This window comes from Maniola hyperantus, chromosome 12 (genome assembly GCF_902806685.2).
Source record: "Maniola hyperantus chromosome 12, iAphHyp1.2, whole genome shotgun sequence".
In the NCBI taxonomy this organism is placed as follows: Eukaryota; Metazoa; Arthropoda; class Insecta; order Lepidoptera; family Nymphalidae; genus Maniola; species Maniola hyperantus.
This window is the reverse complement of record NC_048547.1, coordinates 12703384-12730815: the sequence shown is the minus strand read 5'-3', so window position 1 is coordinate 12730815 and position 27432 is coordinate 12703384. Positions and strand designations below refer to the sequence as shown.

Here is a 27432-nt window from a genome sequence, read left to right as displayed (position 1 = left end):
CGCTTTTTCTTTACTTACGTTCGTTAGCGCCATATTTAAAGGTTACGTATCCGTCAAAGTTTGTTGAAACAACCGGCCCTAAGAGCGTCTGGCAGGGGGTTTCCACGACATCTTACAAATAAAAATTTATGACAATCAGGATGCGTAAAATTTTACCAATTCTGAACAAATATCTAATTTGAGTTGAGTTTGACTTTGAGAAACTTTCAGCTTTAAGCTTTAATAATCCGAAACACTACATTGCTGGGCGGTATGGCTTTGTCAGTAGGGTAGTAACATAGCCACGCCCAAAGCCTCCTACCAGATCAGACTAGAGGCAATTTAGAAATTAAAAATATCCAAATTGCCCCCGCCGGGAATCGAACCCCGGAATTCCCACTTACATATAGTACCACAGCGCTCACCACTGCGCCTGGGAGGTCGTCGAATTAATACCATCATACCATATTTTTATTTTATTATTTCATTCCATTTCTTTATTCATTTGGAGTTCCATGATTTTAATGTCTGAGAAAAACTGCGTGTATCCAGCAGAAAATAATAATATGTCTTCCATTATAAACATCTCAAATAAATAAACTCTTTCACGTAAAAGGCAAGGCATTGGGTGCGGCCTTTGTACAATACAAGCATCGTTATCATATTACCCCTACCCTCCTCTCCCCCCCTCCCCCTGGTGATCTATCCATTATTCACCCAAACGTATGAAAAATTGTATTATCGGCTGTTTACGTTAACGAATATTGATATGAAAGGGTGAAAGTAATACCTCATATTATTAGGTACATAAATTCGTCAAACATTGAAGAAAATTGGTAGAGATCGTTTGATATGAGATAGGTATACTTAAAGATAATCTTTTCTTACTCGACTACGTTGTGATAGCCTAGTGGTTAGGACGTCCGCCTTCTAATCGAAGGTCGGGGGTTTGATCCCGGGCACGTATCTCTAACTTTTCGGAGCTGTGTGCGTTTTATTTAAGTAATAAAATATCACTTGCTTTATCTAATGGGAAGGAAAACATCTATAGGAAACCTGCATGTCTGCATACAGGGTTCCTTTTTTTCCTTTAGAGGTACGGAATCATAAAAAACCGGCCAAGTGCAAGTCAGGCTCGCGCAACGGGGGTTCCTTACTACAGTCGTATTTTTTCGACATTTTGCACGATAATTCAAAAACTATGATGCATAAAAATAAATAAATATCTGTTTTAGAATGCACAGATTTTTCCCCTAATGTCTGCTATAAAACCTACCTACCTGCCAAATTTCATGATTCTATACGTCAACGGGAAGTACCCTGTAGGTTTCTTGACAGACAGACGGACAGACAGACAGACAGACAGACCAACAGACTGACAGACAGACAGACGACAAAGTGATCCTAAAAGGGTTCCGATTTTCCTTTTGAGGTACGGAACCATAAAAATAGTCAATTTAGGAACGCCTCGCCCGAAAGTGGAACGTTATATAACGAAAACATTCACCCAATTAGACTCCACCATTCTTATTACGAACATTCCTTCTAATTAAAAGAGACACCTCTTACTAATTGCGATAGTAATGGCGCGCTCGTTAGTTTGATTAAAAATATTTGAAAGGCAAAAAGGAAATATATGTTGCAATGTCGCTTAAGATGAATTATTTTATTTAAGTGCGCGCAAATAACATTTCTATTCATTACCCATACAATGTGAAATTTTTGCGGGTATCAAATCATAATTCGAATATTCATAATTAAATATTTGAGAAGACCAACCGACGAGTTTCTTGCTGGTTCTTCTCGATAGCAAAGGTATTCCAAATCAGTGGTAGATTCACTCGACGATTTAAAAGCACTTATAAAAGTTCATTTGAATAAAACTCTTTCTGTATTTTTTTGCGGGTGGGGGGAGGGGGATCTTAGAAAAATACCAGCCCCATCGTTCTCTAAACTAACCGTACACACGCAACACAATGAAATATTCCTGTATGATTCCTATATACTTATTTATTATTTACATGACATATTTCGCATTTGTTGCAACAGTTCGACGTGATTTTTGCTTGAAAACTACGCCACCAGTTAAACACTTGGAGAGGTAAATTAACTAGTTCCCACAATATGAATTATTGAATTATTTAACCTAAACCCACGCGGACAAAGTCGCGGGCATCAGATATCTTAAATTACTTAGTATGATTTTTCAAAAAAAAATCCTAAAATCTCCGAACTACTTATAGTTTCTCTGTACCATTTGACCCACGGAATGTCTTATCGTTCGGCATCGTAAAAGTACCCCTAAACCCCTACAATAGTCGATAACCCACAGACACGTACGAAGCGATTCGCTTCCTGGTTTCTGTTAGAATATAGAATACCCTTCCTGCTTCCGTTTTCCCCGCCGCTTATGTTGGTATGGTACCATCAAAGTACGAGAATGGCATCTTCTAGACCATTACCCAACCATTTTAATATCGCGATCCACAAAAAAGCCAAAAAGTTAACTTAAAACCTCACGACCCCTTCGCTATAAAATTTACTAAAACAATATATGGTAGCTTTGAAAAATGAATATAGAAATCGTCTGTTATTATTCGAAAATAATTTATCTGTTTGCAAAGATGATCTTAGTAATTCTGTTCTACATAATCTCTAAACTGAAGTAAAATTAATTTTAGTTTAGTTCAGTTTAGAGATTCAGCACTACAGAGTTAGCCACAGTGGTACTAATTCTGATTACAGCTAAATTTTAGAGTATTTGCATCTTTTTCTTACAAATGTATTAAGAAAAGACTGGCAAACTAAATTCAATTTAAAGCTGTGAAACTTCGTGACTTTAGTTGCCAGTCTTGAGCATAGTGTTTAAATAAAAATTTACCCTCTAACAAATAAACCTGGAATAGCGGTGGAATAGTTATACTCTGTTTTGTCTTTCTCTGTCATCAGTAATTTGACATTTGAAGGAAAAAGACAAAACAGAGTATAACTATTCCACCGCTATTCCAGATTTATTTGTTAGAGGGTTAGAGTCTTTAATTTAAAATTCATTTTCGGTCCTTTTTAGCAATATTAAAAAGAAAAAGATGCAGTACTCTAAGTTTAGTTTAGACAAAAACATCAGAACCTACGCTATTGTATTCATATTTCTGTATTTTTATTCAAAACTGACTTGGTAATGTTATAGTTCCTTCGAAGATACTGAGTTGAACTGCCCCGGAGCAATTCTTACGAAAATATTTGCTATTATTCTCTACAGCAGTTTGCAGTGAGCTTGCTATTACTTGAAATTACTTGGCTGGTTCAGTTCTTGGATAGATGTTATGTTTTACTGTCTTACTGCTTGCATTTATATTTAACCTTCGACGTAAAAAGAAAGGTGTTATTATATTATAAGTCTTATGTTTCAAGTCTTGATATTGATTGTGATCGCAACTAAATTCTAGAGTTTTCGCATTTTTCTCTTGCCAGTGTAATAAGAAGGGGAAGCTTTTCTTAAGTAATTTAAAATTGACAACCATCGTGACTTTCGTCATCGTGTCGTGTCGTCGAGTCGTGTTTAAGTGGAGTAGTACTATTTAGTCTTTTATTAATTTAAAATTTATTTTCTGTCTTTTTTTAGTAATATTAATAAGAAAAAGATGCAGATTCCTACTCTAAATTTAGTTTAGAGAAAAACATCAGAATCAACGCCAAAATAAATGTCTTTCTATCTTGGATGGTAAAAACTTAATTTTTTAATTTAACTTTTTTTCTTACTTTCATAGGGCCCTAAAAGCAGATAACATTGGTTTCAATTATGACATTTGCGAGGTAGAATTAGTTCGATTTTTTTTTGTTCAAATATACTTTTAAAAAGTAAGTACGTCAATCGAAAGAAATAAAAGTAAAAAGAAAGAGTGAAATAGAAATATTTTACTATGTAGATCTCAAAATAATGATTGTCAAGAAAAAATGAGCCATTATTTTAGTGTAGTATTTTTAAAGAATAGCATTGAGCTTAGTTTTTCGACTATTTTTCAATCTCTTTGTTGCCAAAAATATAGACGTTGAATTTTGAAGAGGCAGTTGTCATATTCGTTTGGAACAATACAAAAAATATCCCCTTTTGTATCAAAAGCACATTGTTTAAGCGTACCTACTCATAACATATGCAAAGCAGAGCTGAGTTCCAAGCGCTATAAGCACACAGGCGACTTTTGGTTGCACAACTTTTTATTCTGTCACTATCTTGTTTTATACTTAATGCGATAGTCATAATACTTACTACTTCCAATTGACTTTTTGACTATTAGCAAAAATACACATTTTAATAAAGTGCTGAAAGTTTAGCCAAATAAAACTACAATAATAATTTCATAACCAAACATGCTCTCAACATAATATAAGCCGTAACGAGTCAACGTCGTCGACTGCCAGTGACTTCGTTTGCGTAGAATAAGGTTTTGAAAACTGTGGGAACTATTTTTGGAGGATAAAAAGTAGCATATATCACAATCCAAGTTTTTAATTATAACGAAGCAAAAAAATCACGAGTATCTGTTACTCTGATGCGACGTGATTAAACAACAAACCAACAAATAAACACATTTTCGCATTTATGATATGGGTCCTGATTTATACGTGATATTTTTGGCAAAGAAAAATGTAGATGCCTGTTATTGATAATTATTATTTTATAATCATTTCTCGTTCGTCACGACGACTTTTTCTTCTTACTATTAATCTAACAAAATAATGGTAGGTGTATCGACTATTTTGTCTAGCAATGTGTCTTTAGTGTGATCGTACCTTAATTTTCTTGTCATTCCAAGTTACGTAATACCACGGACACAGACTAAATTCAATAGAGCCTATTTTTTGTATTATTTATCGGAATTTTCACGAATGCGCTGAATTTTAAAATGCTTTATATTTTTCCATTGGGGACGATAGATTTTGTTTGTTGATAACACACAGAGATATTTTTTGTTTGATAAAAATTAAAACGTGTTTTGTACGTAGCCTGGACTCATCGGTCTTTTTAAAATTGAAATGTTTGTTCTTTTATTTCTTGATAATTAGTTTTAATTGGTGAGCGCTGTGGTCTTATTAGTGGGAGGTCCCGGGTTCGATTCCTGGCAGGGGTTTGGAATTTTATAATTTCTAAATTTCTGGTCTGGTCTGGTGGGGGGCTTCGGCCGTGGCTAGTTACCACCCTACCGGCAAAGCCGTGCCGCCAAGCGATTAAGCGTTCCGGTACGGTACCAAAGGGGTATGGGTTTACTAAAAACTGCCATACCCCTTCCAGGTTAGCCCGCTATCATCTTAGACTGCCTCATCACTTACCACCAGGTGAGATTGCAGTCAAGGGCTAACTTGTATGTGAATTAAAAAAAATATTAAAATAATCATCATCATTACCAACCCATCGCCGGCTAACTACATGGCATCTTGTATCAGAATTTGGCCTATAGTTTATCAAGTGCGGATATGCAGACTTTACACCTTTGCGAGATAGGTTAGTACTTGACAACAATCAAGCTTAATAAAAAGCAATGGTGAGGTCTAGGTTACCTAGATCAGATCCTACTCACTCTTGCCTTGAATCTATTTAGGTTTTCACTACCATATCAAAATTGCGAAAGTGTGTTTGTTTGTTGGTTTGTTGGCTTGCCCTTCAATCTCGTCGCAAAGGAGCAACAGATCGACGTGATTATTTGCATGGGTATAGCTAAATATCTGGAGAGTGACATAGACTACTTTCAAACCCGGGAAATTAAAAAGTTCCCACGAGATTTTAAAAACCTAAATCCACACGGGCGAAGTTGCGGGCATCAGCTTGTACCTTATAATTTTACTACTCAAAAACAACGCTTCTATATTTTGTACTAGCGGATACCCGGCGTGTACGGTGGCGGCTATGGTAAAAAAAAAAAAACATTCTAGAACCATCTTCTCATTATTGCATTTCTAATGTAACCGATTTGGGGCACCTCGATTGGATGGTTCGGAAGTCTATAACGGACGTGTAGGTAAATCATTTTTTGTGTTTTATATATTACTAGCTTATTTCCACGACTTCGTCCGCGTGGACTACACCAATTTCATAACCCAATTAGGTTGGTAGGTATCCAATAGGGTAATATAACAATAATAATACCCTTAGAGGTTGAATATTCAAAAATCCTTTCTTAGCGGATACCTACGTCATCGTAGCTATCTGCATGCTCAGTCCGATCCGTCCAATAGTTTGAGCTGTGCGTTGATAGATAAGTCAGTCAGTCAGTCACTTTTATCTTTTTTATATTTAGACTAGCTTATGCCCGCGACTTCGTCCGCGTGGACTACACAAATTTCAAACCCCTATTATACTCCTTTAGGGGTTGAATTTTGCAAAATTCTTTCTTAGCGGATGCCTACGGCATAATAGTTATCAGCATGCCAAATTTCAGCCCGATCCGTCTAGTAGTTTCAGCTGTGCGTTGATAGATCAGCCAGTCAGTCAGTCAGTCACCTTTTCCTTTTTTATATTTAGATTAAGATTAGGTTATACCTACTTACACCTTTTTAGTTAGTTTATAAGAAAGCAGAAGCAGTCTTGAAAAACTATATTATAAAAGCCGCCATCTGCAAAGTGCGGAAAAAGTCCTGTTTTTGCGCCGCGCTGCAAAGTTTCCCGAAGTCAGGACTGGAAGTTAACCGCCGGCAGATGTGCCCAGCTGAATAATAAATTACAGGGAGCACCTGCATCCCAAGTCGGACAGGTTTTTAAGATAATTGTATATAATATAATAATATAAGGTAGAATAATAAGGCAAAACTTCGAGAGAGCGAGAATAAAGAGTCTCTACGGGATTTTTGAAAACCTAAATCCACGCGGTTGAAATAAGTAGATTCATGATGATCATCGTCAACCTATGGATGTCCACTGCTGGACATAGGTCTCATGTAGGGAATCCTACACGCCACGGTCTTGTACCACCTGAATCCAGCAGTTCCTTGTGCTTAATTAGTCGATTGCGATCTTTTTATTACTTGTAAATATATAAAAGGAAAATCTGACAGATTGACTGATCTATTAACGCACAGCTCAAACTAATGGACAGATCAGGCTGAAATTTGGCGTGCAGATAGGTATTATGACGTATACATCCGCTATAAAAGGATTTTTGAAAATTCAATCCCTAAAGGGGTAAAATAGGGGTTCGAAATTTGTGTAGTCCACGCGGACGAAGTTGCGGGAATAAGTTTTTTTTATTTTTTTTTTGAATTTTTTGGGATTTTTTAATCACTATGTGAATATATCAGATCCATAATAACCTTATTAAATTTCTATCTATCTTAATTTAATACATTAGGTTTATTCTTACATTTCGGTTATTCTTAAAATAAATTCAAAAAGAGTTCTCGTGGCTGAAGAAAAAGGCACTGCGCACTTTATACCCACATCTGATAAATTTAGGCAAAAAGTATTCAATAGATAATAATAAGTAGGTATTCAATAATTGGAGGTCGGGGGTTCGATTCCGGGCACGCACCTCTAACTTTTCGGAGTTATGTGCCTTTTAAAGTAATTAACATATCACTTGCTTTAACGGTCAAGGAAAACATCGTGAGGAAACCTGCATGCCTGAGAGTTCTCCATAATGTTCTCAAAGGTGTGTGAAGTCTGCCAATCCGCACTTGGCCAGCAGTGGCGTGCACAGGGTTTCAACCTAGGGTAAGCATTAGTTAGCTAACTACCTATTTAATGACAGGTCACATGAAAAATGAGCACCTAGGCATTTCAACTAGGCAAGCAGTGATTTTATGCCTCGATGACCTGCACGCCACTGTTGGCCAGCGTGGTGGACTATGGCGAAAACCTTTCTCACTCTGAGAGGAGACCTGTGCTCTATAGTGAGCCGGTGATGGGTTGATCATGATGATTCAATAAAATCATCGAACTATGTTTAATAGTTCAAAGTGTTATCGTTTAAAGAAATTGACGCTAACAATGACTAAAAATAATAAGTAAAATGATCGACGATTATAATAAAATTAGATCGATGGTGCAAAAACTGAGTCAGGGCGTCGCAAGTGCTTCCTTGATTAATAATTATGGTGCCATCTGCACGAGTAGTTAACGCTTTACTCGACTTTGTAGAAATTATGATTTCGTAGACGAAAGGCACTTTAAGTGCTTAGTGGGGAAAATTAATTCGATACGCTTTGTCATGGAAATGTATAGGTCGGTTACACAGGGCTGCCACTGTTCACAGTTGTCACACAAACGCAATCTAAATATATAAAAGGAAAGGTGACTGACTGACTGACTGATCTATCAACGCACAGCTCAAACTACTGGACCGATCGGGCTGAAATTTGGCATGCAGATAGCTGTTATGACGTAGGCATCCGCTAAGAAAGGATTTTTGAAAATTCAACCCCTAAGAGGGTGAGATAGGGGTTTGAAATTTGTGTAGTCCACGCGGACGAAGTCGCAGAGCATAAGCTACTTTTACTATAAATCATGTTCTAAAATAACAATTTAAGTATAATAAATGGCCTCTTGTAAGGACTTCCACACTCGACGGTTTTGTGCCGCCTGAATCCAGCGGCTCCCTGCAACTCGTTTAATGTCGTCTGTCCACCTAGTGGGGAGTCTTCCAACGATACACTTTTCGGTGCGAGCGACGTCGCCATTCTTGCACCTCGGGACCTTAGTTCGAAACAATAGATGTTGGGGTACCAAGGTTCTGATAATATGTATTTGAGTGTAATTAGAGTATGAAAAAAACACTATTATACAAGATTATCAAGAACACTAGTGCAACATAAACTGTGAGACATTTAACAGAAATGGGCTCAAAAAGCTTATAGAGATAAACTGTGTAGTTAAACAACCAAACGTAATTCTTTGGCAGACAACTATCTTACTACTTAGCAAAATGGTGGACATTAAAATGCAAAATACTTGAATCTATGCAAAATTACAGCTTTCCAGGTCAAATGGATTCTCTTGTGGATTTAGTGTCACGATGAAAATAGAGTGCGCCAACTTTGAATAAGAAATTCAGTAAGCTGTCTGGAAATACGACTGTTTTTTGTAAATTTGTCCGTTTGGCACAATTATTGTCTCATAAATATATTTATGAGTCGGTCCAAACTCACTTTGTTGTCTGTCTGTCGGTCTGTCAAGAAAAATCTGAAAACCGTGAATATGTGGTTACATTACAAAAAAAAATATTGTGGTCATGAACTAATAATTAGTATTTTCAATTTTCAAAGTACCTAAGATAACTATATCAAATGGGGTATCATACAAAAGTCTTCACCTGTGCATTCTAAAACAGATTTTTATTTATTTTTATGCATCATAGTGCAAAATGTCGAAAAAGTACGACTGTAGTACGGAACTCTCGTTGCGCGAGCCTGACTCGCACTTGGCCGGTTTTTGATAACTGAATAAGCTTCCATCATTTAATAGGTAAATAATTAAAAATCGCGCATACAGAAACACGCGCAGCTTGTGTCATCTGAACAGCATCCAAGGTACCGGAGCTCTCAGATGAATTACGTAAAGACGCCTTATCTCCATTGAAATGGAGATCAAAGGAAGGCGCTTTCAAAAACTTCTCAAAAGCCGTCGATAGCGAATAACTTGAGTATGGAGTTTACACTAGCACATTGTTAACGAAGCTTTTGTCTTCATTCAACATTTTCTTGATATTTTAATGAGATGAATGGCTCGTTTCAGTTTCATCCGTCCATCTCTTTATATCTAAGGTTTAAAGATGTTTGTTTCATCTTGTTAAACTATACAGGAGGAGGATCCGTAGGAGAACTAGAGTAACCGACATAGCTCAACGGGTTGCGAAGCTGAAGTGGCAATGGGCAGGGCACATAGTTCGTACAACCGATAGACGTTGGGGTCCCAAAGTGCTGGAATGGCGACCTCGCACCGGAAGACGCAGCGTTGGAAGACCCCCACTGGGTAGACGGACGACATCAGACGAGTCGCAGGGAGCCGCTCGATCCAGGCGCAAGACCGTGGCGTGTGGAAGTCCCTACAAGAGACCTATGTCCAGCAGTGGACGTCTATTGGTTGATGATGACGATGATGATGGTGAAACTATACAGAACTAGCTTATGCTTGCGATTTTGTCCGCGTGGACTACGAAAATTTCAAACCCCTGTTTTGCCCTAGATGATGATTTAAAATATTTTCTTAATTTTAAATCATCATCATCGTCATCCACCTTTGAGATCATGGAGAACTCTCAGGCATGCAGGTTTCCTCGATTTTTTTCAGCACCGTTAAAGCAAGTGATATTTTAATCCTTTTAAAAATGCACACAACTCCGTAAAGTTAGTGGTGCGTGCCCGGGATCGAACCCCCGACCCTCGATAAGAAGGCGGACGTCTTAACCACTAGGCTATCACCGCTTATGTAAAATAGGATAGTAAAACAAATTAAAAGTCATCTTAAATAAGAGATATTTTAATTAACACGGCTAGTTCCCAACAAACTTAGATTAAGGTTTGACGTCGCACTGAGTTTATGAAACTACGACAAAAAATAAATATATGCAAGCACTTCTTTCGAAATATGCAGATCCCCTTAAGTGCAGTTGAGAACTAACGTTATAAATGCGAAAAAAAATAACTAAGAGCTCGACTTTGAAGCCCTTTAAACTTCAGACTCAGTATGAAAACATTTTATGAACAACTGCAACTACGTTATGCGTATTAACTTTTACACATGTTGTATTGAACAAAAGAAAAAGGAAAATGTTTTCGTACAATTTGAAATTCTAAAAGCTGTACCTACTACGCAAGAGTTTTATATTATTTTTGCAGAATTTACAATATTGAAAACTAGCTGATGCTCGCGACTTTGTCCGCTATGTCACAAACACACTTTCACATTTTATAATAAGGGTACTTACTGATTTAAATTTAAAAATCTTGGATAGTTTAAAAACCTGCATGAGAAATCGCAAGTGGCAGCAGCTGCATTAATTCAGGGCTAATTTTAAAAATTAAAATTTAAATAATTCATAATACGTCTGAGTGATTCCGTTCTAAATTAAATTTACGATCCTTGGAGCTTGCTTAATTGACTTTAAAATAGTTACGAGTATATCAAAAGCATTTAAATTTCACTTTTAAAATTATAATTTTATCTATGTATGGCATGAAAATATGGAATAAAATTGGTAAACTAAAACTTGTGAATATAAAATAAGAACAAATAGAACAAGAATAAAATTTTTAGATTAATTCCCGTGTAACTTGCAATATAATAATAACCTAATACATTTATTCTTCATCTATTCTGTTAAAATAGTTTTAATTATAATTTTAAGTAATCTCTTTTGGCCTTCTGTTATACCTAGATTTAAATTTAAATAATAATTATGTATTTACGCTGTTGATTACTTTCAAATAAATAAAATAAAATAAAATTATATACCTACTTACATGCATTACGAAGAACTGAATTTCAATTTCAATCTTGCGAAGCCGGATCACCTAATTCTTAGTCTAAATATATAAAAGAAAAAGGTGACTGACTGACTGACTGATCTAATAACGCACAGCTCAAACTACTAGAAAGATCAGGCTGAAATTTGGCACGCAGCTAGCTATTATGACGTAGACATTCGCTAAGAAAGGATTTTTTAAAATTCAACCCCTGAAAGGGTGAAATAGGGGTTTGAAAATTGTGTAGACGAAGTCGCGAGCATAAGTTAGTAGATATATAAAACTTGTGATTTATGACATACAGTCTTTTGATCAATAAGTGCACGAAACATTCAGGCACTTATGCCTTCAACACGACCTCTACTAACCCTATTACACGATAATTCACATCGTTACATCACTTACAAATTGCTTGCGTGATAGGGTAAACTCACATACGTCTAACTATATATATCAACATGGAAAATGTATTAACGAGGATATTTTTAACACCAGTGAACCCGACTTACCCAACTACAGCAAAACCAAAAGGAAGGGCTATGACTTAAGCAGTCTATTATGTACTATGTATGTATGTACCTATGTGTGTAACAGGAGGCACGATAGTGCCCCGCCAAGACGAGCCAAACTAAAGAACCCGTTCTTTAGTTTGGCTCGTCTTGGCGGACTACGTACCCTTTCTCGAAGCGTTTTGTCGTATTTTCGAGCAGTCATAGCTTCGGTCTGGATGACGCTAGAAAGTTGAAATTTTCAGGATTTTCTTTCTTAGCATTTAAACTAGGTATCGTAGGTAATATAGATGCTCCCGGCTGTACTCACTTGGTGAGTCGACGTAAACCCGACTAGTAGAGTTAGTTGGTGTGTGAATCTGCCAATCCGCACTTGGCCAGCGTGGTGGACACTGACCTAAACTCTTCTTATTCCGAGAGGAGACCTGTACTCCGTTAGAGGCTGGAGATGGGTTGAAATGATGATTATTTTTGAATTTTTATTCCAATCAAAGTAAAGTCCATAAAATCTGTAGAATGATGGAGGAAATCTGGTAATTATGAGTTATGACTTGTGGGTACTATCCAGGGTAAAAATAAAACCTAAGTTTTGAGTGTGTTACTTGATTAACAAACAACACATCTTACAATTGTAAACATAGAGTTGGGATGGTCATGGTATAAGTTCTTACTAAAGCTCTAAAAGTCCATCCCACAGAAAACAAAAGACACAGAGAAAGAGAAAAAACCGCAAGAGTACGCATTAACAAAGTTTTGAATGAAAACAAAATCGCAAAATGCTGGCAAGGGATAGGGGATAATGCTTTGTTGTGATTGGTGCACTCAAAAGTCACGTAATCAAGACAACGTGCAGAATGAGGGTACTGAACGGGTCTGGACCGACTTTTATGCTAAGCAACTAAACTGCCTAAGCTTGGCGATCGAGGGTGTCCGGCTATTAGGCGTCTGTAGGTCTGTGGTCCATCCTAAACTTTACCCTCAATACTGCCTTTATATTCAAGAACGCGAATATTAGATATTTTATATATTTTTTTATATTTGTAACTAAAACATTCACAGTAAAGAGAAAAACAGAGCAAAAGTGGACAGGGAAGCACTTATCTCTATGAGAGATCTCTACCAGTGACCCTTGGCAGTGCGAGAGGTTGTAAAGGGGTAGAGTAGGTACAAGGTATTATCTTTATTTCACCTGATTATCCTTTTAGACATTAAGCCAACCTTATTACAACTTTTTGTTGATGGTTCAAACTTTGATGTAAGAAATACTATATCGATATGCCTTAGGCCATTTGCACATGGGGAGACCAACAAAAATTGTGTTCATCTTCGACGCAACTCATCATGTTTGGAGTTGAAGCCACATCTTAGTGCCATAGCAGAATGAATGAATTAATGAATGATTGATTTATTTATTCAACAAAATGCTAATACAGTAGGTAGAAATCATGTCTGATGATGAGCATATATTTTACCATTGTAACTGGTGTTTGAATATTATCTTAAGTTAAATTCAGAACTGATTCTTTTAGTATAAACGGCTAGATTTTGTGCATCGCGTTTGGTGACTATCTGCGGTCGATTGCTGTATCAAAAACCTTTTAATTTTAGACACTGTTTTGATACTAAATTGTGATTTGGCACAGTTGTGGCATAGAATATCAAAAAGACAAAATGCCAAAGTCTCACTACATCACTGAGACTGACGTTAAAAAAGGGCACTGAGTAAGACGTGCAATTTTGCTCATGACTTCCAAATGTGTGGAATCCAAATTTGAATCGCAGCTTACAGCTTCCAAAAATTCATCAAATTGTCGATTTCCCACGCTACGTAAGTATTGTGTATGTTTTGACCTTTACTAGTGGCACAATTTGCTCAAACGCCTTCACTTGTAAATTAGAGTTTAACAGCGTTTTAGTTTTTAGTTAGTCTTTTTTTAAATAGAGATAGTGAGCAAACGAGCAGGCGGGTCACCTGATGTTAAGTGATTAGAAAGAAAGAAAACTTTTATTTGATCACAATACTACAATAAACCTTAAAAGCCAATTAAGTCAATCTACATAATTAAACTGATAAGTAAAAAATAATAATAATAAAAAATACTATATATACGAATACGTGTGACCAAATATAGATTACCGCCGCCCACGAACATTTGCAGCACCAGAGGAGGATGCGTTGCCGGCCTTTCAGGAATTTGTCTTTCTAAACTCGCAATCATACGTGTATTCATGTGTCTGAACTTTATACTTCAAGGGCCTTGGTTGGTTGCATTATTGTCACCCAGAGTATAGAGAGCCTTATTATTCCGTAGTATATAAAACGTCACAAAGAAAACTAAACTTTGTACCGTGGACCGGAAAGTTTTAATTGGATTGTCGTAGATCCCGCATTATATGGAAATACTTCGCCTTGTGTTCGGGTATATTTCTCTTATAATATTACAGATTTTTAGGGTTCCGTACCTCAAAAGGAAAAACGGAACCCTTATAGGATCACTTTGTTGTCTGTCTGTCAGTCTGTCAAGAAACCTACAGGGTACTTTCCGTTCACCTGGAATCATGAAATTTGGCAGGTAGGTAGGTCTTAGTCTTAGATGGAACGTCAGCAAAATGGTTATTTCAAGAGCGACCGATGTGGACGGAACGCGAAGTTAATGGTTTGATCCAAGTTACAAATGTGAAGCCATATTTCCACGTAGCGGCACTACTTGGCAGACGAGAAATGCATTCGCATTTTTACATTTTCAGGGTTCTGTACCTCAAAAGGAAAAGAACTCGTGTTGGATTACTTCGTCTGTCTTTGAAGACCCGTCAAGGGAATCAAAACCTATAGGGTACTTCCCGTTGACCTATAATCATAAAAATTTGGCAGGTAGGTAGGTATTAGCAGACATTAGGAGAAAAATCTGAAAACCGTGCATTTGTGGTTACATCACAAAAAAATTAAATTGTGGTCGTGAACTACAAATTTGTGTTTTCAATTGTTGAAGTAAGATAACTATAATATCAAGTGGGATATCATAAGAAAGGTCTTCGCCTGTGCATTCTAAAACAGATTTTTATTTATTTTTATGCATCACAGTTTGTGAATTATCGTGCAAAATGTCGAAACAATACGACTGTGTTACGGAACCCTCATTGCGCCAGCCTGACTCGCACTTGGCCGGTTTTTCAAACATTATCTAGGTAGGAGTGCTTCTGTTTTATGAGACGCAGATGCCAACAGGTCTTAAGTTAATCAATTTTATTGTGAAGCAGAAAATTATACAGACGTGTCGTGTTTAATTTTTAATGAGGAATATCCTAACAGACGGGCCGACAAATATATAATCCTCATTTCTACTCCAAACGCAATCATGCGATTCTAATGAAATAAATTAGGTCATATAAATGTATCCCACAAAATTGAAAATTATTAATTAAAAACTAGCATGTTACTAGTAGACATACAATTTCTCTATTTCAATAATTAAACCTTCAAGAAACCGATATTAATCCCTCAATCAGCAGTAGTTCAGTTTTCAACGGTTAAATGGGTTAAGCCTCGCAATTCAGCGAGGTAATAGGGTACAATGCCCATAAATGACGATTTGACGGCGTATATTTTTTATAAATGTTAGTTTTTGCTGAGAAATTTTTTCGACATGTAGTTAAATGTACCTATATATTTTTCTTTCGGAATAGTTCTCCAAAATTTCATATCTCACATTGACTTATTATATATACCTCCATTATATATCCCAGAAGGGTCGTCAAGGGTTAAGAAATTAATTGATGTTATAAGCTCAATTTGCTGATAAATTGAATACCAAGCGTACTTGACATAATATGGGTTATACGAATTACAGGAAAGAGAATAATTAGACAAATCTCTGTACATAAGTTTCCACTTGACAAGTGGAAGGGTTAATAGGGCGGGTCGTATTATGGATTTGTGGAAATAGGTAAAAATAAATCCGCTAAAAATTAATATTCAGATTTTATGAATATTTATTTGGTGTAATCATCGATATAAATGACAAGATAATGCCCAAGCGAACAAAATTTTTCACGATTTTGGAACCAAATAAATCAGCGCCACTTCCTAGTTACTAATGAACGACCCAATTGAAATCCAGACATCACTGAGGTTGCATTAGTGCTAAATAAACATTTTAGGACCAATGAGTCGGTGCCATTTTGATTGTTCAATGGCCCTGTTCTTATGAAGTAATATATAAGTCTATGGGTGTAAAGTAGTACAATAATAGAGTGAAAATTCATGCATGTGCATTGTATGAAAAATAACAGATCAAAAGCAATCTAGGTATATAAGATGGTACCCAATTTGAATGAAAAATGATTCGACTTTGAATCAAAATCGGTGATACTGAATAGTTGACTTTAAATTTAGGGGACTTAAGATCCATGTTACTCTGACTTTATTGTGTTTTGATAGTCAAATTCCATCGTTGGCGAGAGTTATAATCTCATACTAAACACACTGTAAGCTTTTGGTTAGGTCCCGCAAATTGCTAATGTGCGTGGCCGCCATTTTAGTGACGTCAGCACTAGACTGAATATTCGAGCTGATGGCAGGTATATTTTTATTTAAATATACGTCAAATGACGTCATTTGGATGTTCATGAGACATGGTTCCAGCGCAATAGCAATTTGCGGGACTTGTATGGAGCATTTTATTTCTACGCCTCCATTTAGTTAAAACTTAGCATAAATACTCTTCAAAACAAATAACAATCCCTAACATGAGTACGGAATGTTGAAGTTACTCGTTACCACAGAATTCTGAACAAGGAATAGAAACAGTATCCGCTCAACGCTGCCTTGACGGGCGGTTTCTCCGTCACTCTCTCCATACAAACGTAGTCCTCATCTGAATATAATTATAAAAGGAAAAGGTAACTGACTGACTGACTGATCTATGCACAGCTTAAACTACTGGACGGATCGGGCTTAAATTTGGCATACGGATAGCTATTATGACGTACACATCCGCTAAGAAAGAATTTTTGAAAATTAAACCTCTAAGGGGGTGAAATAGGGGTTTGAAATTTATGTAGTCCACGCGGACGAAGTCGCGAGCATAAGCTAGTTTGAATATTATATACCAATTAAAGTCGATGAAATTTTTAGACAAGTTCTATAAGCTAATAGGTGTTTATGTCTGTAGTTTGTCAGATTTTTTAAAAATAACTAGTTTTATAGGGTTTCATAATTTGTATGTAAATTTTTGAGACTGTGTAACTTGGAAACTGAATATTTTAACGAAAGTCTGGAAAACCACAGATATAGATATTAGTTCTTAGAACATTATCTACAGAATTTTATTGATTTTGATTTGTTACTGTTCAAATGTGAGCCAAACTACGTTTGTCTCTAGCGCATTACAATATTTTAGCAACTTCCTAATACGCAGGGAAACTTTCAGCTTTTATAAAATAACGAAGGTCTGGCTGGCTCTTAGTCCATTCTACGATTTGAAAGGATCTCTATGATATATTTTTATAGTTCTGGACTCGTAGCTGCTCTACGCAGTTGGAGTCACGAGTAAAATAAAGTTCATAAAGTTCAATACACCCAAAGCTCTCAAATGAGTTATACTCAAACAAAGGATGGTACAGTTAACAAAAAAGCTCATTTCCACTCAATCGTTGCCAGCAACCAATGTACGCCAATCCGCTCTGTCTGGAAATTCGCACTGAGCCATCATAGTGGACTATGATCCAAATCCTTCTCATTATGAAAGGAGACCCGTGCTCAGTAATGTGCCGGTGAAGGGTTGATCATGATGAGGAACTCTACGCAGTCGGAGTCACGAGTAAAATAAAGTTCAATACACCCAAAGCTCTCGAATGAGTTATACTCAAACAAAGGTTGGTACAGTCAACAAAAAAGCTCATTTGCACTCAACCGTTGCCAGCAGCCGTTGTACGCCGATCCGACGGAACAGCGATCGCTATTTGAGTGGAGCCATTTATGTGTGGTGCTATTTATAAGTTGAAGCGATTTTCATCGATCTGTTTATTTATTTTATTTTTATTTATTTGGGACAGTAAATCTACCAAACTAAATTGGCAAATGTAATATAACCAACTACGCTATCCACAGCTTATCAATAAAACCAGGGCGACACAATATGAATTAGTGAAATATTATCATGACTTTCTCAACCTACATGATTAAAAAAGTATGTTTTAAGCAATTAAATATCAGTTGCTTTAACGGTGAAGAAAAACATAGTGAGGAAACCTGCAGTCTACATAGAAGAGCATATTACACCTACGCGTTTACCGAGAAACTACTTGTTTACTTTTTGAGTAAGTTAAGGAAAAATAAAATAGGAAATAGCTGATGCCCGTGACATGATCCACGTGGATTTAGGTTTTTCAAAATCGAATCGGAACGGTAAGGGAACTCTTAAATTTTCCGAGATAAAAAGTAGTCTATGTGATAATCCGGTGTATAATCAATCTCCATTCCAAATTTCAGCCAAATCTGTCTATTAGTTTTGACATGAAATTGTATTGAACATACACACATAGAAACATACAACCTTTCGCCTTTAAAATATTAGCACAGTTCGGGACAGTTAGGGAACTTATAACAAAACGTCGAGGCTTTGACGTCGCTAGCATGCGTCAAATATTAGTACATATTATGAGGCAGGTAGCCCTAATATAGCCTCATTTTTCTATGATTTTATGTCAGCATAACATTTGACATATCTTCGATTCAGGATCAAACCGAGATTTCAATCACTCTCGTTCACTCTGATATTAGTGTGACAGTGTGATATGTGATAAGTAGTAAGTAATACCTATTTAAAGGACATTCTCTTCTAGCTCGGGCCACTCACGATATAGAGTGGTTCCAGTGACTCGTGTCAAGCACCCATTTGTCCGTCACACTGACCATTCCGAGAGTCTCGAGCGTGACTGCTGTTTATATTTATGTTCAACTCACTTAATAGAGATGTTTGTTGGCTATCCCGTCCAATCTAGTCCCTAAACGTCAATGTTTGAAAGCTTTCATGTATAAATATCATGACGGTACCAATGTCATAAGGGCTGCGTATCGTCCGCCTCTTATACATTTCAGTGAGTGGCTATTTGTTTACCGTTTAAATCAGTTAAGGAAAAATCACTACCCCTATTATAAATGCGAAAGTGTGTTTGTTTGTTGGTTTGTTGGTCTGTCCTTCAATCACTTCGCAACGAAGCAACGGATAGACGTGATTTAGTGCATGGGTATAGTTTAAGATCTAGAAAATGACAGGCTACTTTTTATCTCGGAAAATCAAAGAGTTACCAAGGGATTTTTAAAAACCTAAATTCACGCGTACAAAGTCGCGGGCATCCGCTAGTAAAATAATAATATAGTAAGTAATACCTACTTAAGGGGCATTTCTCTTATCACTCGGGCCACACACGATATGGAGTGGTTCCAGTGACTCGTGTCAAGCACCCATTTGTCCGTCACACTGACCGTTCCGAGAGTCTCGAGCGTGACTGCTGTTTATATTTATGTTCAACTCACTTAATAGAGATGTTTGCTGGCTGTCCCGTCCAATCTAGTCCCTAAACATCAATGTTTGAAAGCTCTCATGTATAAATATCATATTCGCTTTTGTTGTACGCAAAAATCTTATAACGCGTAAAACTTAACTCCTCACGTGCCATTTTAATTTTTTATGCCAAATTTCATGTCAAAAGTACGGTTTTAAACCCTATCAGGCAACACCCATGGATTGAGCAAAATCGCATTATAAAATATAACTATAGGTATAGCTTAAAATATACCATTTCAATTAGTGTTTGCGTCAGCTTAGCTGTCATTCTGTCATGTTTTATTCGAGGGAAATTATATTTTATGAATATTGAAATAATTTCATACAAAATTTGATTCGTATTAGCTTTTAATAGGTAGGAATTTTAACTAAAATGCGTATTAAACTAATAATACTAGTATTATTAATTTAAAATTGCGGTCTCTGTTACAAAACTATAAATTTCGTGCAAATTGATTTGCATTAAGCGTGTGGTGGTCTATGAAAATAATTTTAACGATAATAATTTTATATGTAATGACTGTGGTTTGAAATATCAGCCTCATGAAAGGGTTTACAATTAAATGTTGTATAATAAAATTATGTAAATTAAATAAATAGGTAGTGAATTTAAGCTTTGTGGAATTTATAATATCTACCTGACATGTTTATTTATAATAATAAAAACAAACGGAATGCATTGTTCGAACGGGACTGCCGCCAAGGTCATCAGTACCCGTAGTATAAGATTTTACGTCTCACCAAACGTTGCTAGAATTCGAGAGTCGAAACACAATAACATCAACGTAAAATGGACCTAAAGAGCCTTGAATTGAAGTCAAATATTCAATGCCACTGATTTTAATTTCGCAATGTTTCCGCTTGGAGCGCTGGCTGTAGAAGTGTAGACAAACTTGAGCTTTAAAACAAGGCATTTAAGATCCAGTTTACTGTAACGCGGAAGTATTTCGACTCTCGAATTTGGTTTGGTTTGGTGAGACGTAAAGTCTTATACTACGGGTACTGGCCATAGAAAAATGGTGTCAAATTTAAACAAAAACTCAATATTCGCACTCGCATTAGCATTCGCGAATGTTGGCAGCAGATATTCGCATTCGCATCCACGAATGTTCAAAATATGTTCGTTACATCACTAGTACATAACTAAAGTATCGATATATTTATTGTTTTTAATATTCTAGTCTGTGAATGGAGAACACTGATGCCTATAACACGGGTGTACGATTTATTTTAGGCATCAGTCATTATCATCATCATGATCAACCCATCTTCGGCTCACTACAAAGCACGGGTCTCCTCTCAAAGTGAGAAGGGTTTTGGCCATAGTCTACCACGCTGGCCATGTGCGGATTGGTAGACTTCACACACCTTTGAGAACATTATGGAGAACTCTCAGGCATGCAGGTTTCCTCACGATGTTTTCCTTCACGGTTAAAGCAAATGATATTTAATTACTTAAAACGCACATAACTCTGAAAAGTTAGAGGTGCGTGCCCGGGATCGAACCCCCGACCTCCGATTAGAAGGCGGACGTCCTAACTACTGGGCTATTGCCCGGGATCGAACCCCCGACCTCCGATTAGAAGGCGGACGTCCTAACCACTAGGCTATCACAGCTGATCGACATCAGTGGCTTTACCTAATTTTGGCTGTAAATTTGGTGAAACAATGAATGATTTATTGTCCACAGGCGATGTGAAGGATGCAGGCAGCTCAAGAACGATGTTATCTCGTACCATGACTCCCAACAGCCTCGCTCTTTACATCACCAGCCTGCTGTGGCTTGACCTCACGCACGCTAAAATTTGTAAGTTCATATATTTTTTTACTAGCCACTCTTTTTCTTTTATTCAGATACAAGTTAACCCTTGACCCATTAAAAAGATATAAATTAGCTAGAAAATGACCACAGATTCATACGCGTGCATTTCAATTTGAAAATTCTATGGGAACTCTTTGATTTTCCGGGATGAAAAGTAAAAATAAAAATAAAATAAAAAATAAAATGTTTTTATTTCGACCAACAAGGATCATATTGGTGTTAGTAATTACACGAAACTTAAACCTAATTGTTAGTAATTATTAATATTAGTGTTAGTAATTACACGAAACTTAAACCTATTTGTTAGTAAAAAATCTATAACTATTTAAATTAGGATAGGATCGATTTGCCAGCACGTGAATCATACAACAGTGATTCAAGTACTGGCAGTCGATCCTGTCAGAAAATACCTTCAGGAGGCCATTGGGGCTGGACCGGACTCTACGCAACAGGGATGTGCACCGCTTTCGCATAGTAGTATAAAAACAGTCTACATGCGCCTCGGCGAACATCCCTGACGCGCTGCAGAATCTGGGCAGCCCCATCAGCATCCTGAATGCATTATTATATTGTACACGCAGGGCATTGTACTGCTTTTGCGTGTAATCGATCCACAGGCTGCTCGTGTAGAAGGAGGTACAATATGCTCTGAAAAGAGTGATTTTGACGGCTACAGAACAACGAGCAAACCTGCGGACGATCATGTTCGCCCTAACAGACAACGCCCTGCGTTCTCTCTCTATATCTGCATCGTCTTTCAGGTCAGAGGATATAACATGCCCCAGGTATTTAAACTGCTCCACTCTCTTTAGTGGAGTCTCATACAGCTTTATAGGTGGTACAGTGGGAGGAAGTGTTTTTCCCCTGGCCTGAAAGACCATGCATTCACTCTTCTTGACATTGTAGGTCAAGCCGTGACTGTGGGCATAGGTCTCACAAATGCCCAACAGTTTCGTGATACCACAGACAGACGCACTCAGCAACACCATGTCGTCTGCATAACTAATGTTATTGAGACACGCTCCATCAATATGACATCCGACACGCGTACTGCTAAGTGCCTCTATCAGCGCATTGACGTAGAGGTTGAAAAGCTTAGGCGAGGTTAAGCCCCCCTGCCTCACGCCACACTCCAACCTATAAGGCCTAGAAAAGCTTTCCGACCATCGCACGACATTGACCTGGTTTTCATACCAAAATTTGAAGATCCTGTTAATTTCATCGGGCATTCCAGTATCTAAAGTAAAGTAAAAAGTAAAGTAAAATGTCCACGCAAAAAAATCACGTCAATCCATTGCTCCGTTGCGAAGTGATTGATGGACAAACCAACGAACCAAAAACCAACAAAAATACACGCTTTCGCATACGTATTACTTACTAGCATATATAGTCCCCGCGACTTCGTTCGCGTGGACTACACAAATTTAAAACCCCTATTCCACCCCTCTAGGGGTTGAATTTTCAAAAATCCTTTCTTAACGGATGCCTGCGTCATAATAGCTATCTACATGCCAAATTTCAGCCCGATCCGTCCAGTAGTTTGAGCTGTGCGTTGATAGATCAGTCAGTCACCTTTTCCTTTTATATATTATTAAGATATAGGTATGGATAGAAACGGGTTGTTATTCCATACGATTCACACAAGAAACACCTAACAAAATCTCAGCTTTTAGCTCCCACCTCTTCAAAATTACTTAAGAATTCTTGGGCCACAAGATAAATAATATGATATGGCATGTTATACGAAACAACATTTCATGCTATTTTATATTCATGTCCGGACTTTTGTTTTTGTTTTGTTTCAGTACGCTTAGTATAAGATTTTACGGCTCACCAAACATTGCTAGAATTCGAGAGTCGAAACACAGTAACGTCAAAGTAAAATGGGCCTAAAATGCCTTGAATTGAAGTCAAAAATTCAATGCCACTGATTTTAATTTCGCAACGTTTCCGGTTGGAGCGCGCTGGCTGTAGATGTGTAGACAAACTTGAGCTTTAAAACAAGGCAGTTGAGATCCAGTTTACTATAACGTGGAAGAGTTTCGACACTCGAATACTATCAACGTTGGTGAGACATAAATTCTCGTACTAAGCGTACTGATTACCAAACAAGACCCACAGTTATTGTTTAGGCCTTATAAAAATACTGCCTCAAGTTTCGAAAGTTTGTTTTAGTATAACTTTGATGCCGTATAAAAACATTTTTATGGAAATTTTATTAATAAGTATTAAAAATATACATTACGCTTTGCTTGGCTTTAATATTAATACGAGTAGGTAATAATTTGAAATTGTTTTATGTTGAGCTTGAGTTGGATTTTATTCGTAGTGCGCTCCAAATATATAGTACGCGACAGGTCGAGATGGCAATCGGCAAATGAGGCGAGGGACGTCCCGCACACCCGCACGTCACCCGCGCTATCCTGCACCGGGTTAGCGCGGGGGCTGTACGGGTGTGCGGGGTGTCCCCACCCTGATTGCCATCTTGACCTGTTGCGTACTATTTCATCTCATTTGTTAACCAATAATATTAACCAATCAAAGTCAATGACATTTTGTAAACACATTCAAGAAACTAATATTTGTATCTATGGTTTGCCACATTATCGTTAAAATGTGTGGCTTCAAAGTAACATGGGCTCATAACATATTTACATACCTACAAATCTTTTAACTCACGTAACTTACAAATTGCAGGTATGCAGATATTTGTTGCTATATCAAATGCGCCTACAAAATTTGACTGAGTTTCATTGGTAAATACTCAAATGAGAACCCTACGATTGTATGAAAAACGCTAGAGAGAAGATAGACTTTCAACGCGAGTCGACTGTAAGATCAGTTTTCTGAATGAATGAATGAATGAATGAATGAATGATTTATTTATTAGATAAAATGCAGGTACAATAGGTTGAAACAATGTCTGATGAGCCTTATACATTTTACCGTAACTGGTGTTTGAATATTATTACCTTAAATTAAAAACATAAAAATAAGCAGGAATTAAAATACAAGTTATACATAGACTTCATAGGTACAATCAAAACAAAATATTTGTAATGAATAAAATGTCAACATAATAGAAGTCCAAATTAATTATTGTTAATAGTAGTAGTTCGAAGTCCTAACTTACTTTCGACTTTTGTCGAAGATAGGAAGGACTTTCATAATACTTGCGGTGCAACGTCGCATCGTAATATTTTACGACAACGCTCAACGCAAACTTGGGAATTCTTTTGGAAATCGCTTGAGGTACCTACCTACGACGTCGTTCTTACGATGCGATGTCGCACCGTTAGTATTGTGGAAGGGCCCTAAGCAAAAAAGTCGTCTAATATGGAAATGCTTTCAGAAATATCATTGCGAAAAGTCTCATATCAAAACAGGGCGAATGTTCTAAATTCAAATTTTCTTCCCAGGTTACTTTTGGCACATCACCGATCTTCATTATGACCCGTTCCACAACTCCCCGGAGCTCCATAGAGGTGAGTTGGAAACCGAAAATTTGCTTTTAATTTTTAAAGTTGGAATGTATTTTGTATTTCGCCGCACTTTAATGTCTGTTTGTGCGGACTTTTTGAAATTATATAATAAACATTTATGTTTAATGCTTCCATTGTGGTTATGTAAATCAAAGCTCAAGGTTTCTGAATAATTAATTTTTTTAAACATTTTTATTGATGACAAGTTAGCTTATTTATTTTATTTATTCAGATACAAGTTAGCCCTTGACTGCAATCTCACCTGGTGGTAAGTGATGATGCAGCCTAAGATGATAGCGGGCTAACCTGGAAGGGGTATGGCAGTTGTTTATTAAACCCATACCCCTTTGGTTTCTACACGGCATCGTACCGGAACGCTAAATCGCTTGGCGGCACGGCTTTGCCGGTAGCTCTTGACTGCCATCTCACCTGGTGATAATCATTAGTACCCAATGATGTAGTCTAAATCAGAAATGAGAACATCCGTAGGAGAACCAGAGAACGGTATGGCAGAAGTGGCAATTGGACCCTTTTTTCGGGTTGTGCCACACAATATGACAGTTTGTTCCGGCGCTTCTTTTGCTTGTTCTCAGGTGGAAGAAGCGCCGGAATAACCAGCTCTTAGCTTTAAGTTGTAATGTGTGGCACAATTGCATAAATAAACGTCTTTTCTTTCTTTTCTTTCTTTCTTTCTTTCTTTCAATTGGTATGGCAGATAGATCGAAAAACTGGCAGAAATCGGGGTCCTAAGATGCTAGAATGGACATCCGCCAAGAAAATACTTTTGAAAATGCATCCCCTAATAGTGCGAAATAGGGGTTTGACTTTTGTACGAACTACAATCTAGTATCACATACGACATCAAACGAATCGCAGGAAGCCACTGGATGCAGGCGGCGCTAGACCGTGACTGGTGGAAGTACTTATAAGAAGACTTTATGTCCATGTGTGAACTTCTATAGGTTGATGATGATGATAATGATGGGCAGACACGGCAATGTGCAAGTGCAATGCACCCAAGGCTCTGATTTAATTACAGTATGGTAGGTATATGATGCAAATGGAAGGCGCTGACCTGGCTAAGTAAACAGACGGTAGTTGTGCAAACCCATATCCTTAATTGGCTTCTACGATCTACGTGCAACTCGATAAGGCAAACGGTATGCATATATCGATCCATCAGCAAAATATGCTGACTATTTCTTACGTATAGTGCCGAAATATTTACAGATCAGACAGTTATTTTTACAAAAATAAGTATGAACAACTATTTTTTAATTTTACGATAAGGGAAAATATGGAAAAAGTTTAATATGCAACCCTAGTCCATGTTATAAATGTGCAATCCTTGGATCGTACATTCGGTTTTATCGGATTTTTAACTTTAAAATAAATAAAATAATTAAATTTTATTATGTTTTGTTTTGAAAATATAATAAATAAATTAATGAGTGTCCCACACTATACTTACGATATTATTACGGAAAAAATAAGTAATATTATTCAGAATAAAAAATAAGGTACGAAATACTGAATGTATTTCAAAAAAATAATGCTCAAAATGAAATAAGTAAAGAGTATTCCCCGTGTCAGGGTTTGACGTTAAAAAGACACTAAGCAACTCGCCTAGGAGTAGACAACAATATACTCTCGTCCAATCCAAAATATCATGTTGAAAATTGCACCACAGCAGCAGGCAGCATAATATTTTAACGTAGAAGACGTAATGGCAGTTTATTCAATACAATGTACGCCTTGTACGCGGTGTTATCAAACTCCTGATAGGCAAAGCCCAGTTATTGTATAAATTTTAAAAAGTGAAGAGAAATTCGTACGCTTGTGTGCATGATAAATATGCGTAGCGATGCAAATTACGCACATTTTGAAGCCTGCAAGCGTGTTTCAAAAAATGGCGCCCCGTTTCCAGGGTTGGTGCCATCGAACTGAAATCTAAATTACTTGGTGGTAGGTATAGTTTTTGGCAAATAAGAACAAACAACAAATTCCTGAAAGGCTGGTAACGCATTGGTGATTCCTCTGGTGCTGTAAATGTTCACGGATGGTTCAATCACTTAATATCAGGTGACTGGCCTGCTCGCAAACGAGTTATTTTTATTAAAAAAATTATTCACTCGGGATTTGGAAACCAGAACGTACTACATAGTGGTTCGTAGCCGAAGCGATTGATGCATTAGTCGTCTACAATCGATGTCGACGTTTCTCTCGTGCGACAATCTAGTTTTTTTCCTTTTTTATTTAAATTTATATTTGTCACATACTTTTTGACCCAGTGGTCCAATACTATGTCAGAGTGAAACGATTATCATAAAGCTTCTTTCTAATGAGGCTACATTGCTTGTCGTTAAAAAGATAATTTCCTACACTTCACAGCGCTGAGTATATCGATTCCTCTCGCCCGAACGGCTACGTATGGGGCTACGATAAATTGTAGAGCATCTACGTGATTTGCTACGATGCCTATGTATGCCGTTATAAGCGTACTTTTTGATGACATAATATATACAATATAATATAATACAAGATCAAAGTATTTCTTCATCCAGTTTTGAATGGAAGAATTTTAGATAAATGATTGGTCGTTCGCTGCGGTAGCGAAGACC

At 37.0% G+C, this 27432-nt stretch overlaps 1 protein-coding gene across 1 annotated transcript in view; it reads left to right on the top strand.

Moving 5' to 3' along the window:
* Nucleotides 1-27432, top strand: part of LOC117986940 (acid sphingomyelinase-like phosphodiesterase 3b) — a 92072-nt gene that overhangs the window by 39373 nt on the left and 25267 nt on the right. Inside the window, exons 2-3 of the mRNA XM_034973897.2 lie at nucleotides 21198-21314; nucleotides 24749-24814. Of these exons, the coding sequence (XP_034829788.1) occupies nucleotides 21230-21314; nucleotides 24749-24814 (151 nt within the window). The 5' untranslated portion in view covers nucleotides 21198-21229. The remainder of the gene's footprint in view (nucleotides 1-21197; nucleotides 21315-24748; nucleotides 24815-27432) is intronic.